This window comes from Rutidosis leptorrhynchoides, chromosome 7 (assembly GCF_046630445.1).
Source record: "Rutidosis leptorrhynchoides isolate AG116_Rl617_1_P2 chromosome 7, CSIRO_AGI_Rlap_v1, whole genome shotgun sequence".
Taxonomy (NCBI): Eukaryota; Viridiplantae; Streptophyta; class Magnoliopsida; order Asterales; family Asteraceae; genus Rutidosis; species Rutidosis leptorrhynchoides.
In genome coordinates this window covers 297,176,103-297,190,664 of record NC_092339.1, presented here as the reverse complement: position 1 = coordinate 297,190,664, position 14,562 = coordinate 297,176,103, and the positions used below count along the sequence as shown (strand labels likewise).

General features: G+C 33.4%; 1 protein-coding gene across 3 annotated transcripts; it reads left to right on the top strand.

Annotated features, from left to right (window-relative positions):
* Nucleotides 1-477: 477 nt before the first annotated feature.
* LOC139857591 (MAP3K epsilon protein kinase 1-like) lies at nucleotides 478-12,283 on the top strand. 3 transcript variants are annotated; one of them, XM_071846405.1, is made up of 23 exons: nucleotides 478-802; nucleotides 1,748-1,882; nucleotides 2,468-2,488; nucleotides 2,677-2,750; nucleotides 2,841-2,931; nucleotides 2,999-3,082; nucleotides 3,170-3,271; nucleotides 3,440-3,571; nucleotides 3,683-3,754; nucleotides 4,371-4,477; nucleotides 4,569-4,659; nucleotides 5,306-5,977; nucleotides 6,196-6,240; nucleotides 6,451-6,630; nucleotides 6,723-6,806; nucleotides 7,201-7,292; nucleotides 7,422-7,505; nucleotides 7,898-8,589; nucleotides 9,052-9,440; nucleotides 9,515-9,649; nucleotides 11,146-11,552; nucleotides 11,652-11,766; nucleotides 11,876-12,283. In XM_071846405.1, the coding sequence occupies exons 1-23, from the start codon at nucleotides 743-745 to the stop codon at nucleotides 12,050-12,052; spliced, it is 4,041 nt and encodes a 1,346-aa protein (XP_071702506.1). In that variant the 5' UTR covers nucleotides 478-742; the 3' UTR covers nucleotides 12,053-12,283. The 3 variants fall into 3 exon arrangements, with proteins under 3 accessions (XP_071702506.1, XP_071702505.1, XP_071702507.1); XM_071846404.1 differs by having other exon boundaries at nucleotides 6,717-6,806; XM_071846406.1 differs by lacking the exon at nucleotides 11,876-12,283 and having other exon boundaries at nucleotides 6,717-6,806; nucleotides 11,652-11,772.
* Nucleotides 12,284-14,562: the final 2,279 nt, after the last annotated feature.

Below are 14,562 nucleotides of genomic sequence, written 5' to 3'. Positions count from 1 at the left end.
CGAAGTCCATTTTGGATATAAGACCATCTTTAACAATGATGAATATGTTGGCGCGTTAATGGGCAGTGGTGGGTTACTTGATGAACGTGCTAGTAAACTGGTAAAAAATTAGATGAAATGTTGAGTTACATGTTGGACGACGTGTTAAAATCTGATTGTAAGTTGGGTGAAAAATGAAATAAAAAATAATCACAAAAGTAAAATGAATCAATTAAAAAACGAAAAATACTTACACGCCTACTTTTTTCTCCCTGCTCCAACCACGCACGCCAGAAGCACTTGAGTGATCACGCCATTGTTAGGCCATTGTTATGAGGCGTGTTGGGTAAATTGAGGCGCTATCGTTAGCCATGGTCTCGTGATTGATGGATGTAGTTTTGTAAAAAATATCTATTTTTGCATTGGGAAAACTTTAATAAGATTTTTGTAAAAAGTGAATTTTCCGTACTACAATAGGCTTTGCAACAGACACATTGACAGACAGGCCGACCAATTATAGCAACTGACCAACACTAATTTACAACCAATTTTCCGATAATTCACCGGAGATTAGCTGCCGATCAAATTCCGCCGGTCGATTGTGTTCTCCTCCAACCTTCCGTTGACCTAATTTCATAAAATCGAAACAGTCCAGGGCTTAATTCTACTTATATCAACAACATTAATGGTGGAATTCCTAGTCTAGGGTTTCTGAAAACCCTCCTCTTTAACTGAAATTGAAAGACGCAAGGAGGGGAAAGCTATGTCTCGTCAAGCGACCACCACAGCTTTTCATAAATCGAAAACCCTAGACAACAAATATGTAAGAATTGTTTATAATTTTTTCTTAATTTGTGTACCAAATTGGATCCCTAATTTTGAATTTAGATGTCAAAAGTAAAATTGGCTGTCTGAATATAATATGGTGTGAATTTTGAAAATGGTGATATAATAACTTATGTCAACTGGTTTAGACTCTTCAAGTAGTTTGATGCAATAATATATGTTTTTTAATAACTGGTTATATGATATGATAAGGTTTGAGATTATAATTAAGTTATGAGAGTGCTGAATTTAGCTAGTACCTCGGGTAGTTATAGTATCATTGTAATGTCTGTTACCTTGACTATTTGGTATACTGACTTGATTTAAGGCAGGATCGTAAGGATGCCGTTTGTAGTATTATGATTTGTAGTCGAATTTCGAGGTTGGAAATGTTAGTATGTTAGGCCTTGTTTTAACAATTATTCACTTTGACTCGATTGGATAATGTGCTGGTACGTGTTCTAAATATTTATGAACTTTTTAAGAGTAAGTGGATGAGTGAAACAAATTTATAATAGAAGTGGCGCTGCATTATAATGATGATGTATATTTGTAATGAAACTCGTGTTAGCTTTTTATTGTGACAAGCGGACAAGATCGGATTAGTTTATTTGGCTTTTCATGGGTAAGGTTAAAGGGACACTGTTTGACTCAACCGTGTGCGTGTTTTTTGGTCATTGACTCATTGATGAACTTTTTTAAATAAAGAGGGATAATTAGGTCGACAAGTAAAGTGTAATTGCTTGTGTTTCTAGTCATAGAAAAGAAAGACATCACACAACGAAAATGTCATGTACGAAGAGGAGTTTTGTTTTGTTGCAACGGGGTTGTTGCCTATTAATAAAGTCCTTTAATTGTGTAATATTTTATTAATTATTTACTTTCGTAATGAGATATATGCAAATAACTTTTTTTTTTTTTTTTTTTTTTTTGAATTTGAAAGATGCTGGGGGATGAGATTGGGAAAGGAGCATATGGTCGAGTATACAAGGGTTTGGACTTGGAGAATGGAGATTTCGTTGCGATAAAACAAGTCTCTTTGGAGAATATATTACAGGAGGATCTTAACATTATCATGGTATTAAATTATCGTGTTATTACCTTCTACAAACTGTTGATATTTTTTACCTTTTATATTATATTTTACCATGCCTGTTGTTTGCTTAATTCTCTATTTATGAAAACTCATCAACCTTATATCTATGTTAATTTTACCTTCTCATTTAGACTGTTCACTTAGGCATATCCTTTGTTATGTTTCTCATCTAAATCTCTAAAAAGTCTTTACCGAGAGTCGAAATTTGGTTTCACTTATAACTTTGCAGATATCTAGGTTTATGGTAAACATTGATGCCGGTAGCACTAATAATCTTTTATTTGCATATAATTGCATTAAATAATTCATTTATTGGGGGTAGTTCTGTTAATATATGTTTATCTTAATTTAATGTAAATTATAATTGTTTGTAATATGTTTTAATGTAATGCATTTTATCTTCTCTAATGTTCTGACATGTTATTATAAGATGACCTTTTTGGGTAGTTATCCCGTTGTTTCATAATTATTGCAGCCTGTTATATTTTTTACTGTAATCTGTATTAACATTTATACTGCTTTCTGTATGGACAAATTGTGAACTAACTGAACGTGGTAACTTCTCAGCAAGAGATCGACTTGCTTAAGGTAATCCCTTGTCCAACTTCTTTTGCAGTTAATTTTATAACTGTATTTTTAAATAACTTGAATTGTCTATGGTTTACGATAGTTCATAGCTGTATAAGTTCTCCTGATTATGTTACTTTTGGATATAGAAGTGTTGTTTATGATCTTGTTTGGATAATAATGCTATGCGGAACATTGTTTATACGCAGAATTTGAATCACAAGAATATAGTAAAATATCTTGGATCCTTAAAGACAAAGACCCATCTTCATATAATCCTTGAGTAAGTATTATAGTTGTAATAATTATATGTTCTTTTGTGGTATCATGTTTGAAAACACTTATCTATTGCTGTTGCTCTTTTTAACCTCAGGTATGTTGAGAATGGCTCACTTGCGAACATTATTAAGCCAAACAAATTTGGGCCATTCCCCGAATCATTGGTGGCTGTTTATATAGCCCAGGTTTGTTAGCGGGCTTGACTTTTTAACTCGTTCAAATCTAGTAATTCTGACATCATAATAATGGTAGGTTTTGGAAGGATTGGTTTATTTGCATGAACAAGGAGTTATTCATCGAGATATTAAGGGTGCAAATATCTTGACTACCAAAGAGGTGAGTGTGTCACCAATTAGATTAGTTATATTTAAATGTGTGTCCTATAAAACTGATCTTCATTAATTCTGTTAAAATTTTTTTTAGGGTCTTGTAAAATTAGCAGATTTTGGGGTTGCTACAAAGCTAACTGAAGCTGACATTAATACACATTCAGTTGTTGGCACACCTTACTGGATGGCTCCTGAGGTTTCTTTCTACTTTTATTATTGTTATTGTTATTGTTATTATCAAAATTTTATTATTATTATTATTATTTTGATTATTGATATTATGTTAATTGTTGTTTAGTATTTTATTAATTACTATATATTTTTTCTGTTTATATGTATGTTTGTCTACTATTTCACTTTTCAGGTAATCGAAATGTCAGGAGTTTGTGCTGCATCTGATATATGGAGTGTGGGTTGTACTGTGATTGAGCTACTTACCTGTGTACCTCCTTACTATGATCTTCAACCCATGCCGGCTCTCTTTAGGATCGTTCAGGTATTTTATGTTTTTTCTTTATTATTTTTTAACGCGTGATTTATATGAATATTTATGTTTCGACTGCAATGCTTTTCACATTGTTTCTGAATTTCTTCAAATTGTGTTCAGGATGAAAATCCTCCGATACCAGATAGCCTATCACCCGGCATTACAGATTTTCTGCGTCAATGCTTCAAAAAGGTATGTGATATGGATATCAGCGGGTCGGGTAATAGGTCAAAATGTGGCCTGGGGTAAAATGAGCCAGTTTTAGAAATAAGTTATGGAGTGGGTTGACCCACTATTGTCCTTTCAATATTGTATCGAACTTTATAATAATACCTAGTACCTTAAATGCTGTTTTAATTCTCAAATCTACCGATTATTGATTTCTAGAAATGATAGATCATGACATACAAAGTAAAATTGGTCATATTGGTGATGGAATGGGTCAAAAGGTTCAAATGCCTGCTACCTTTCCTAGATTGTTAAAAGCCAAAATTAGTTTATTAGTTTTTTTTTTTATAAACTTTGATCATATTTGGTCATTAAAAATATTCACAATATTAAACAAAGGACAGCATTGGCTTTGTGGGTCAGCAAACTTTGATAGATTAATTCTTTTGCTCAAACAAACTTTGATAGATTAACAAACAAGTCCAACTTGACCCGGTTTTGGTCATGCTGGACAAATTTTCCGCTTCTACATTAGAGCTTGATTTCTTCTTGCAATGCTATAATATGTCGCGATAATTTTGCGCTTTCCATATTTATATAATGTTAAGATCTCCATTTAACATAAAACTCTCGATATTAGGATGCTAGGTTGAGACCCGATGCAAAGACACTGCTATCTCACCCTTGGATACAAAATTCTAGACGTGTTGTATTGCAGTCTTCACTCCGCCATAGTGGTACACTGAGGTAGTTACCTAAATATTTATTTATTAAATCAATATTCTAATTTTATTATATTATATTTATATATATACGAGGAGCTTCTTCTTTTTTCCAGAAATATAGAAGATGATGGTTCAGTGAGTGTGAAAAGTTCAAATGCAGATGATTTAAGCAATGCTGAGAACCTGACTGCAGAGAAAGTTAAAGTATGTCGTTGTAATTGGAACTCATATGTATAGATTTTCTTAAGTTTGTAGAAGTCGCGAGTCAGGACGAGTCGGGTGTTGACCAACGTTGACTTCTATTAATAAATAAAATTAAACACACACATATATTTATTTATATTATATACATAAATATATCAAACCTAAAACATAAATATATCAAACATAGATATAGGGCACAGAATATAATATAATTTTAAATAATATCACTTCCTCTGTCTTAATTTGATAGTCCACGTTTTCTTTTCTTCTCGAGATGTCCTAAAAGTTAATTTATACTCTTAGTTTATGTGTATGCATTTAAAACAAAAAGGTAGGTAAAAAGTAATGGGTAAAACTCTAAGTACAATGTGATAATGACATTATTAAACTGTGTTTTTTTATGTGGACTATTCAATTGAGACGGAGAGAGTAAAATGTTGACCAACTTTGACCAGCCTAGCTTGTCTTAACCCGACTTTTTAGCCGTGACTTGCTTTTTAGCCGTTATTGAGCAAAACGGGACTGGTTAGTCCCCAAACAGTCGCGTCGGACTACTTTTACAACAGTGGATTTTTTTAGAGGCTGGTATTGCCGGCAATTTAATTATTTGGGTTTTGTTACTAACAATTAAGATTATCAAATTCAGGAAAATAAAACTGAGTTGCTATTAGCTGAGGCTACTCTTGCTGGCACATCTTATGAAGGAAACAATTCAACTGTCGATGAAAACGCAGATGCATATGATGATGATGTGTCAGCAGACCAAGTTGCCACCTTAGCTATTCATGATATATCACCATTGGATTCTTCATCTGCTAATGACGAAGCATCCAAAATAATAGATGTCCATGAGCTATTAGAATTGAATCCAACAAATGGTGAATCTAGATCTCCAGAGTCAAAGTCAAAAGGTCAAACAGTCAAAGAAAACGGAAGTTCTGTTATTGCCAACAACAGTCCTCATAATTCTGGACGCAGCCAAAGCTCCCAAAAGGGTGCGAAGGGATCAAAAATGGTTGTTAGTAATGAACTGAGTAAATTTAGTGATACACCCGATGATGCTTTGTTGGATGATTTATTTCAGCCGATAGATAAAAACGATAATCGATCAGCTGAAGCTTCAACGTCTTCATCGTTACATCTGAATCAAAGTAATAAATTTGCTACTGATAGTGGGAAAGCTGACCTGGCAACACAGTTAAGAGCTACAATCGCACAAAAACAAATGGAAGGTGAAGTGGGCCAGTCTAATGGTGGAGATATACTCCATTTAATGATGGGTGTGTTAAAGGAGGATGTTATTGGTATCGATGGTCTGGTAAGTTTCATAACATGGTTTATTTTTTGAACAAAGAAATGATAATAATGTTATAAACATCTTATTATATATGACACTATTTATAGCAACTTTGGATAAAAAAGTGCTCCATCGTGACCCAACTTGTACAAAATCACCCGAATGTGCTTGACCCATTGTCTGTACTGCCTATCTTGCTACCTCTAACTTTGATATCTATTATTTTCTTTGCTTGTCAGGGTTTTGATGATAAACTACCAGCAGACAATCTTTATCACCTTCAGGTACTCTTTTTTTTACATGTTGTTGAATTAGGTTTTGCGAATGCCAAGGATACAAATATATTAATTTCTACCTTTTTAGTGTTATTCATTGTAAATCTTCCACGGTTGTTGATATTTTCTACCAATGAACATATTGTGTTTTACTATCCTGTTAGAATATTCAAATAAGTATGTTGTGTACAAATATTTAATTCAAAGTTTAATTTGTAGGCTGTTGAATTTGGAAAATTAGTTTCACAATTGAGACCAGAGGAATCAGAAGATGTGGTCGTGTCTGCTTGCCAAAAGTTAACCGTTTTCTTCCAACACCGCCCTGAGCAGAAACTTGTATTTATGACCCAACATGGCCTGCTTCCTCTTCTAGAATTGCTCGAGGTTCCAAGGACACGGGTATGACAATTTAAAGAGGCTTGTTGTTTTTTTATATAATATATAATATATGGTTGATATTTAGTAATGTATCATCTATCATTTAGGTGCAGGTTATATGCTCCGTGCTTCAGGTTCTAAATCAAATTGTCAAGGATAATACTGATTTCCAGGAAAATGCTTGTCTTGTTGGTCTTGTAAGTATTTTCGTACCCCTTTACGACAGTAGGTTACAGTCTTGAATTATAAAATGTATTGTATTGTTAAAAAGCAAGGTGGTAAAATTTGAACCATATATTATTGAACGCGTCTATGTTTTATTTTAATGGTTCAAATGGGTATAATCACAAAAGATGGCTTAGAAGGGAAGGTTTTTAATGGGGATAGACTATTAAATTATTAGTTTCATTTTTAAGAGCAGAATATTATATAAACAGTGTAATCTTTGTAACTGTATTTGACACACGAATTAAACTATACAAAATTTAGACATTTGAACAACTGTAACTAGGGTTATTATTTTATATTTTTTACTTATGTCAATGTTAAAATGTTGCTTGTTAGATTTTCTAATTATCGAAAACTTCTCAGGTCCCTGTTGTTATGGGCTTTGCAGTGCCTGATAGAACAAGAGAGGTTCGTATGGAAGCGGCCTACTTTTTGCAGCAACTTTGCCAGTCAAGGTATTCAATTTATTATTTTATTTAATTTTTTTAACAGCAAGGTAATTAAATATCCAATGTCTCATAAATTTGCATGAATTTTTTGCTTTACAATGATTATGTACTAAAATGAAGGCTTTTTTGTTACAGTGCATTGACGTTGCAAATGTTTATAGCTTGCCGTGGGATACCTGTTCTTGTTGGATTTCTTGAGGCTGATTATGCAAAATACAGGTTTTCACCTTACTTTGTAGCAATTTTGTCATTGTTTCTTATGTTAGACTAAACTTTTTTAACTTGAAGTCAACTTGCATGATCATGTAAATCTCTTTTGGGTATTCATTGAGAAGATGTGGCAAAACATGGGGTGGGGCGGGTTATGTAACATTTAAAACGGTTAATTCTTTGGGTATTATCCTAATCCTAATATGGAATATTTTAATAAGTTTTTAGTTCGTTGGATAAGATTATAAATTTATATTTCAGCTGTTCATGTTAATCGAACTTGATTTAAATTAGAGTTTAAGTTACCACCTCTAATGGTTGTATCATGTATGATGTCATCTCACATTTTAGTTACTAATGTATTTTTTTTTTCTTCCTATTTTCTTATTTTTTTATTTCAGGGAAATGGTACATTTAGCTATTGATGGCATGTGGCAAGTATTTAAGCTTCAAAGATCAACCCTAAGGAACGATTTTTGTCGCATAGCTGCAAAAAACGGAATATTACTTAGGCTTATCAATACCCTTTATAGCTTAAACGAGGCAACACGGTTAGCTTCCATATCTGGCGGTGGTGCATCATCAATGGACGGTTTAGCCATGCGACCCCGCTCGGGTCCACTGGACCCCACTAATAATACTTTCATCCATAGTGATAACAATTCATCAAGCGGTTTGGATTCAAGATTCTTTACATTAGATACCGATAAACGTCAATTGAGTAACAGTAGTGTTGAAGCTCCAGTTACTTCAAGATCACCCGAATCAACATCAGTGGATAAAATTGATCCTTTATTACATGATGTTGAACCTAAACAAAGACTTTCTAATTTTGGAAGGTTGTCAACTGATAGACCTAGAAAGTCAACGGATACTGGGTCAAACGGGTATCATGTGACACATCAGCAAGAGAATGTGAGGCCACTTTTAAGTTTGTTAGAGAAGGAACCACCATCACGACATTTTTCGGGACAGCTTGAATATGTACGACATCTTACAGCGTTGGAGAAACATGAAAGTATACTGCCTCTTTTGCATTCGTCTAATGAAAAAAAGACCAATGGGCTTGACTTCTTAATGGCTGAATTTGCTGGTAAACAGTAATTATTTTTTCAGAAGTATCTTTTTATGTTCTTGTATTTTGGTTGAGTGGCAAAATGGGCGGGTTGGGTTGCGGGTTTAGTTCCTAAGGGTAATTCTTATAATATGCTAGACCGAGTTGGACTGACTCGCAGGCACTTTTTGGCTTCACTATCTTGAAGTTTATAAGGATCTAATGTTTTAAATTTGTTTACAAAAACGATATCATTAGGATGATAATCTAAAAATAATAATAAACAATTTAGGAGGTTGTATGCGTTTTTTGGCTCACTCTATGCCCTTTTGACAAGCTTGACCCGCTCAACCTGTGCCTATTGTAACCATTACGATTTTAGTTACATAACCCAAGTTGAACTGTCCAAACATAACTGGCTCAAAATTGCCACTTCAATTTTTCCCAGTGTTTCTTGTATGTTACCTTACTAGATTTAGTGTATATTTTGCTATTTTACAGAGGCTTCGAGTCGTGGAAGAGAAAATGCTAACATCGAATCGATGACTAAGACTTCTCACAAAGTAGCTAATAAAAAGCCCGGGGTGGTGGGACCCAACGAGGGAGGGGCTTCCACATCAGCAATTGCATCACAGACAGCATCAGGTGTACTATCAGGTTCTGGAGTTTTAAATGCTAGACCAGGTAGTGCCACATCATCAGGACTCCTGTCCCACATGGTGTCACCATGGAATGCTGACGTGGCGCGTGAATATTTGGAAAAAGTGACGGATCTTCTACTTGAGTTTGCTGGTGCAGACTCAACAGTGAAGTCTTATATGTGCAGCCAAAGTTTGCTTAGCCGCCTCTTTCAGATGTTCAATAAAATAGAACCCCCAATCTTGTTAAAGGTAAGAAATTTATTGTATAGTCAACTATGTTTGACTTTCAATTGTAGATACCTAACTGTATTTTTGAATTGCAGTTGCTAAAATGCATCAATAATTTGTCAACTGATCCACATTGTTTAGAGCATTTACAAAGAGCTGATGCGATCAAGCATCTTATTCCGAATCTTGATCTCAAAGATGGTCCTCTTGTGTCTCAAATTCATCACGAGGTAATGGAAACAATTAATTCGTTATTTATTAGAATATATCTTATTATGATTTGAAGGATAAATGGATTTAATAATACATTTTTTTTTTGGTGATTAATGGAACTAAAACGGAATCAAAATTCTGTAGATGTAGTTATAGTGTGTGTTTGGCATACAAGCTTCTTGGAGCTTATGGGAGCTTGAGCTTATTATTTTAATAAGCTCCATGTCATAAGCTTTGTTTGGTAGACATAGGGTGTGTTTGGATGAAACTAGCTGGAGCTGGAGCTTATAGTTGGAGCTGGAGCTTATGGGCTAGAGCTGGAGCTGGAGCTTATTATTTTTTATAAGTGTTTGGTAAACTAGCTGGAGATTATTTTCCAGTTCATAAGCTCTACTTTTTTTCATAAGTTACTAAAAGTAGCTTCTTTTTCTAGAGCTTATGATTTTCATAAGCTCTACTTTTTATGTCTACCAAACAAAGCTTATTACTTGAAACTTATTAAAATCATAAGCTCAAACTCCCATAAGCTCTCATAAGCTCCCATAAGCTTTTGCGCCAAACACACCCATAAAAAGTAGAGCTTATGAAAATAATAAGCTCTGGAAAAATAAGCTACTTGTAGTAGCTTATGAAAAAAAGTAGAGCTTATGAACTGAAAAATAAGCTCCAGCTAGTTTACCAAACACTTATAAAAAATAATAAGCTCCAGCTACCAGCTTTAAAAATAAGCTCCAGCTCTAGCCCATAAGCTCCAGCTCCAGCTCCAGCTAGTTTCATCCAAACACACCCATAAAAACTTTTGTAAATAGGTAATTTTATGTTACCCTTAGATAATCGGGTTTTGTTTATCTGCTATGCAACCAATTAATCCGAAGTCATAAATTAGAGGCAGGATCAGTTCATTAAAGCATTAAGAACTGATTATTGTAATTTCAAGTCATAATAGCTACTTAGCTCTAATATACAAATTCAAACATCCATTAAAGTGAACCTGTATTAAGGAGGCCTTTATTTCTATTTACGTAGCCTTTATTTCTATATACGGCTCTAGTTTCTGAGTCGGCAGCAAGTGTCGATTTATTGGCGACTTGACTGACTCTTAGAGCCTAAATGAAATTTTCAGGCATGATTTAAAACCCATGGAAATTTGATTTTACCATTTTCATGACGTCTTAATTTTATTTTTAATTTTTTTAGAAAATTTTCTTACTTATTGGCCGGAGGTCCACTCGGAAGCAATCTCTCTATCCGTCGAATAGAGAGGGATGACTTTCTCTACTTTTGAAAGTGTTTTTCACTCTGGGTGGAGAAATGACTTGTCATTATTCTCGGATAGGGGAAGGATTGTCTACATCTCACCTCCCCATACACCACTTATATGGTATTGGGTTTTGTTGTTGTTGTATTCATGAGGATATCTAAGGAGGCAATTTACATTTATTTATTAATTATGATTAATTATGATTCTTAAAATGCTTCGAATAATCGATCTTTAATATTTTTTCCATTGAAGGTTCTCAATGCACTATTCAACCTATGCAAGATAAATAAAAGAAGACAAGAGCAAGCAGCCGAAAACGGAATCATTCCACACTTGATGCGTTTTATTATGTCAGATTCTCCATTAAGACAATACGCGTTACCTTTATTATGTGACATGGCGCACGCATCACGTAATTCACGTGAACAATTACGAGCACACGGTGGAATGGATGTATACTTAAGTTTACTTGAAGACCGAATTTGGTCCGTAACAGCATTAGATTCGATAGCTGTTTGTTTAGCACATGACAACGATAACAAAAAAGTTGAACAAGCTTTATTAAAAAAAGATGCAGTTCAAAAGTTAGTTAAATTCTTCCAAAGTTGTCCGGAACAGTTTTTCTCACACATTTTAGAGCCGTTTTTGAAGATTATCACGTATGTTTCTTCCCCTTATTTTGCTTAATTTTGTGATTGTGTTGCATCTTATGTTTGGTTAAGTGTCTTATTAAAGATTTATGATATGTTTTAATTCAGGAAATCATCTAGGATTAATACAACATTGGCGGTTAATGGGTTGACACCTTTGCTTATATCCCGACTTGATCACCAGGATGCTATAGCTCGTCTTAATCTGCTTAAACTTATCAAGGTTTGACTTTTTGCTACTTTTGAGTTGACTTATATACATATTATTTTAACGGTTTCTAAATTACATATAACATCTTGATTAATTTGTGGTATTAATTATGTGACTGCAGGCTGTATACGAACATCACCCACGTCCAAAACAACTAATCGTGGAGAACGACTTGCCTCAAAAACTTCAAAATTTAATCGAAGAACGCAGAGATGGTCAAAGCTCTGGGGGTCAAGTACTGGTCAAACAGATGGCAACTTCATTACTCAAAGCACTCCATATCAATACTGTTCTTTGATTCAGTTGTGCCAGGCTTCCGTTGAACATGTAAATATAATTTTTGGGGTGTCATGTAATTCTTATTTTTCTTTCTGTATCTTATCTTAAAAATTCGTTGTCGTCGTATTGGCTTGCTTTGTTTTTGTTGTGGGCTTTATGTGTTCCATTGAAAGTTACAGACAATTATCTACCATGTATAACAAAGGTGTATAGATCTGTTGTTATTATGAGTTGACCTGAATGCTAAACATCATCATTGTTATTATGAGTTGACCTGAATGCTAAACAACATCAAGTTGTATTTCATTGTTTTTGAGCTTGTTTTTGTATGATCGATCTTCTGCTTCTGGTCTGACTGGTTATTGGTTAACCCTATAAATGGTTACATGAACTCCGGTTACCCGAGATGGGGTTATTTATAATCTATGAGTTATCATGCGACATTTTTTTTTAATATTTTTTAACCACCCCATGTGATGGAGTGAGATGTCTTGTGAGCCAATTAGTTTTATACATACGATGCCACAAAAACTAATGGTTGCAACCACATAATGAATTTCCTATCTTATATTACAATATCAATATATATATATATATATATATATATATATATATATATATATATACACTAAATTTTTGAGCTCGTGCGTTGCGCGGGTGTGTAAAAAAACCGTGCAAAAAAATAATTTTCAGTTCATATTGGTATGTAAATAGCGATACTAAAAAATAGAAAAAGAATAAAAATTATTTAAGAGCTCGTGGTGTTGACAAATTTTAAAAATTCCTTTTAAGTTTAAGAGCACGTGGTGTTGACAAATTTTAAAAGTGGTTTAGGGTGATGTTAATAACTTAACGTCTACAATTTTTTTTTTCTCACCATTAATATCTTTTTAATATATAAATTATATACTACGTAATATTTAGAGTACAATGAAAATTGTTATGGAACGTAACATTAGTAAGTATTATTTTAGAATTATTATATACAGTTTTGAATAAAAGTGTAACCCGCGAGTTTAATTTTAGAAAAGTTACTATTCATTTCAGCAAAATAATGGTACTCGGAGGAGTCGTCATGTAAAATTAATATTATAATAGTTATATTCGCGTGTTTATAAATATTTTAAGGACTTCAATTGTAAATTCAAATCACTTCCATATTTATTGCTATAAATATGCTCCGTTGGTAGTGCATCGATGCTCCGTTTCGAATACAATTTATTGCGTTTTGTTCGTAAAATTATTTCGAGTTGAACGATGATGGCGGTGGAACCTAACTCGCGGTAAATAGAAAGATAAATCCGTTAAAAAAATTTGGTGGATTTTGTTTTGGTTGATTTATATTAAATGATGAATTTAACTTTTATACCCAGTGGCGGATCTTGAACATATTTTATGAAGGGGCCAACATAATTAAAAATCTTAGATATAGTTTGACAAAAAAATCGTTTGATATATTTCAATGATTTTATGCTCGGAAAATTAATCTATTGAAATTTACTAAATACATTCCTAAATTTTTTTTAATCGTTAAGTTGCTAAATAATTATTTTTTGAAGCTACAATCATTTTGTTAAACACTTTTTATTGTTAAATTATTATCTCTTGATTATGCTTATTCTAAATTTCATAATGACTTTGAATATGTGTATTAATATTGATATATGTTCAAATTGTAGGGCTAAAAATGTACTTGTACAATAACTAAAGGGAGTTTCTTAAATAAAAGGTAAAAGTACATTGGAGCGCACGCTCCTCTCATCCCTATTAGACTAGAATTAAAGCAGCGTCACATTTACCCGTCAAATGAGGTGGAAAGGCATTTGACGTCCCTGACGCCATTAACGGGGCGTCAAAGTTTGACACAAAGGGGCGTCAGTCGGATACTTGATGGAAGAGGGAGGGAGCGTGAGATGTGGTATCAACCAATCACATGTTTTCTCAATTTATATTTATTATTTAATTTATTTTTTTCTACCCAATTTCCAATCAGATTTTACCACCTCATCCTCCAAATATTTGACACAAAAACTTGACATTTTGGGTTAACGGGGGTCAAATACAGTCACAGTCAAGAACCCACTTTTTCACAAAAAAGTGCACAATCCGACTATGACGTCACAGTCAGGGTTAGGAATAGTCTTAGTCTTTTCCATCAAAAATACCACCATTTTCATAACTCCTGTAATATTAGATTTCAGTTTTTTCATGAATCACATACACTATTTGTTCAGCATTTTGGGAGGGCAATGCCCCTCCCTACCACCCCAAAGATCTGCCCCTATTTATACATATGAAATTATCTTTTATACCCTTAATAAATTACAATTAGTACCCAAGTGTGAGAGAAGTAAATTGTAAATTTGAAACAAAAAGACAAGAAAAAAAGAAAATAGTCGTGTATGTGTGTGTGTGTATATATATATATATATATATATATATATATATATATATATATATATATATATATATATATATATATATATAGTAAAAAGGATCAAATGAGAACTTTTTTACCCTAAGAACCTA

Coding starts and splice junctions, on each gene's coding strand:
- LOC139857591 (XM_071846404.1), top strand. CDS start 743: ATGTCTCGTCAAGCGACCACCACAGCTTTTCATAAATCGAAAACCCTA. Junction 2,932..2,998: donor TGGCTGTTTATATAGCCCAG/GTTTGTTAGCGG, acceptor TAATAATGGTAG/GTTTTGGAAGGATTGGTTTA. Junction 7,506..7,897: donor GCTGATTATGCAAAATACAG/GTTTTCACCTTA, acceptor TTTTTATTTCAG/GGAAATGGTACATTTAGCTA.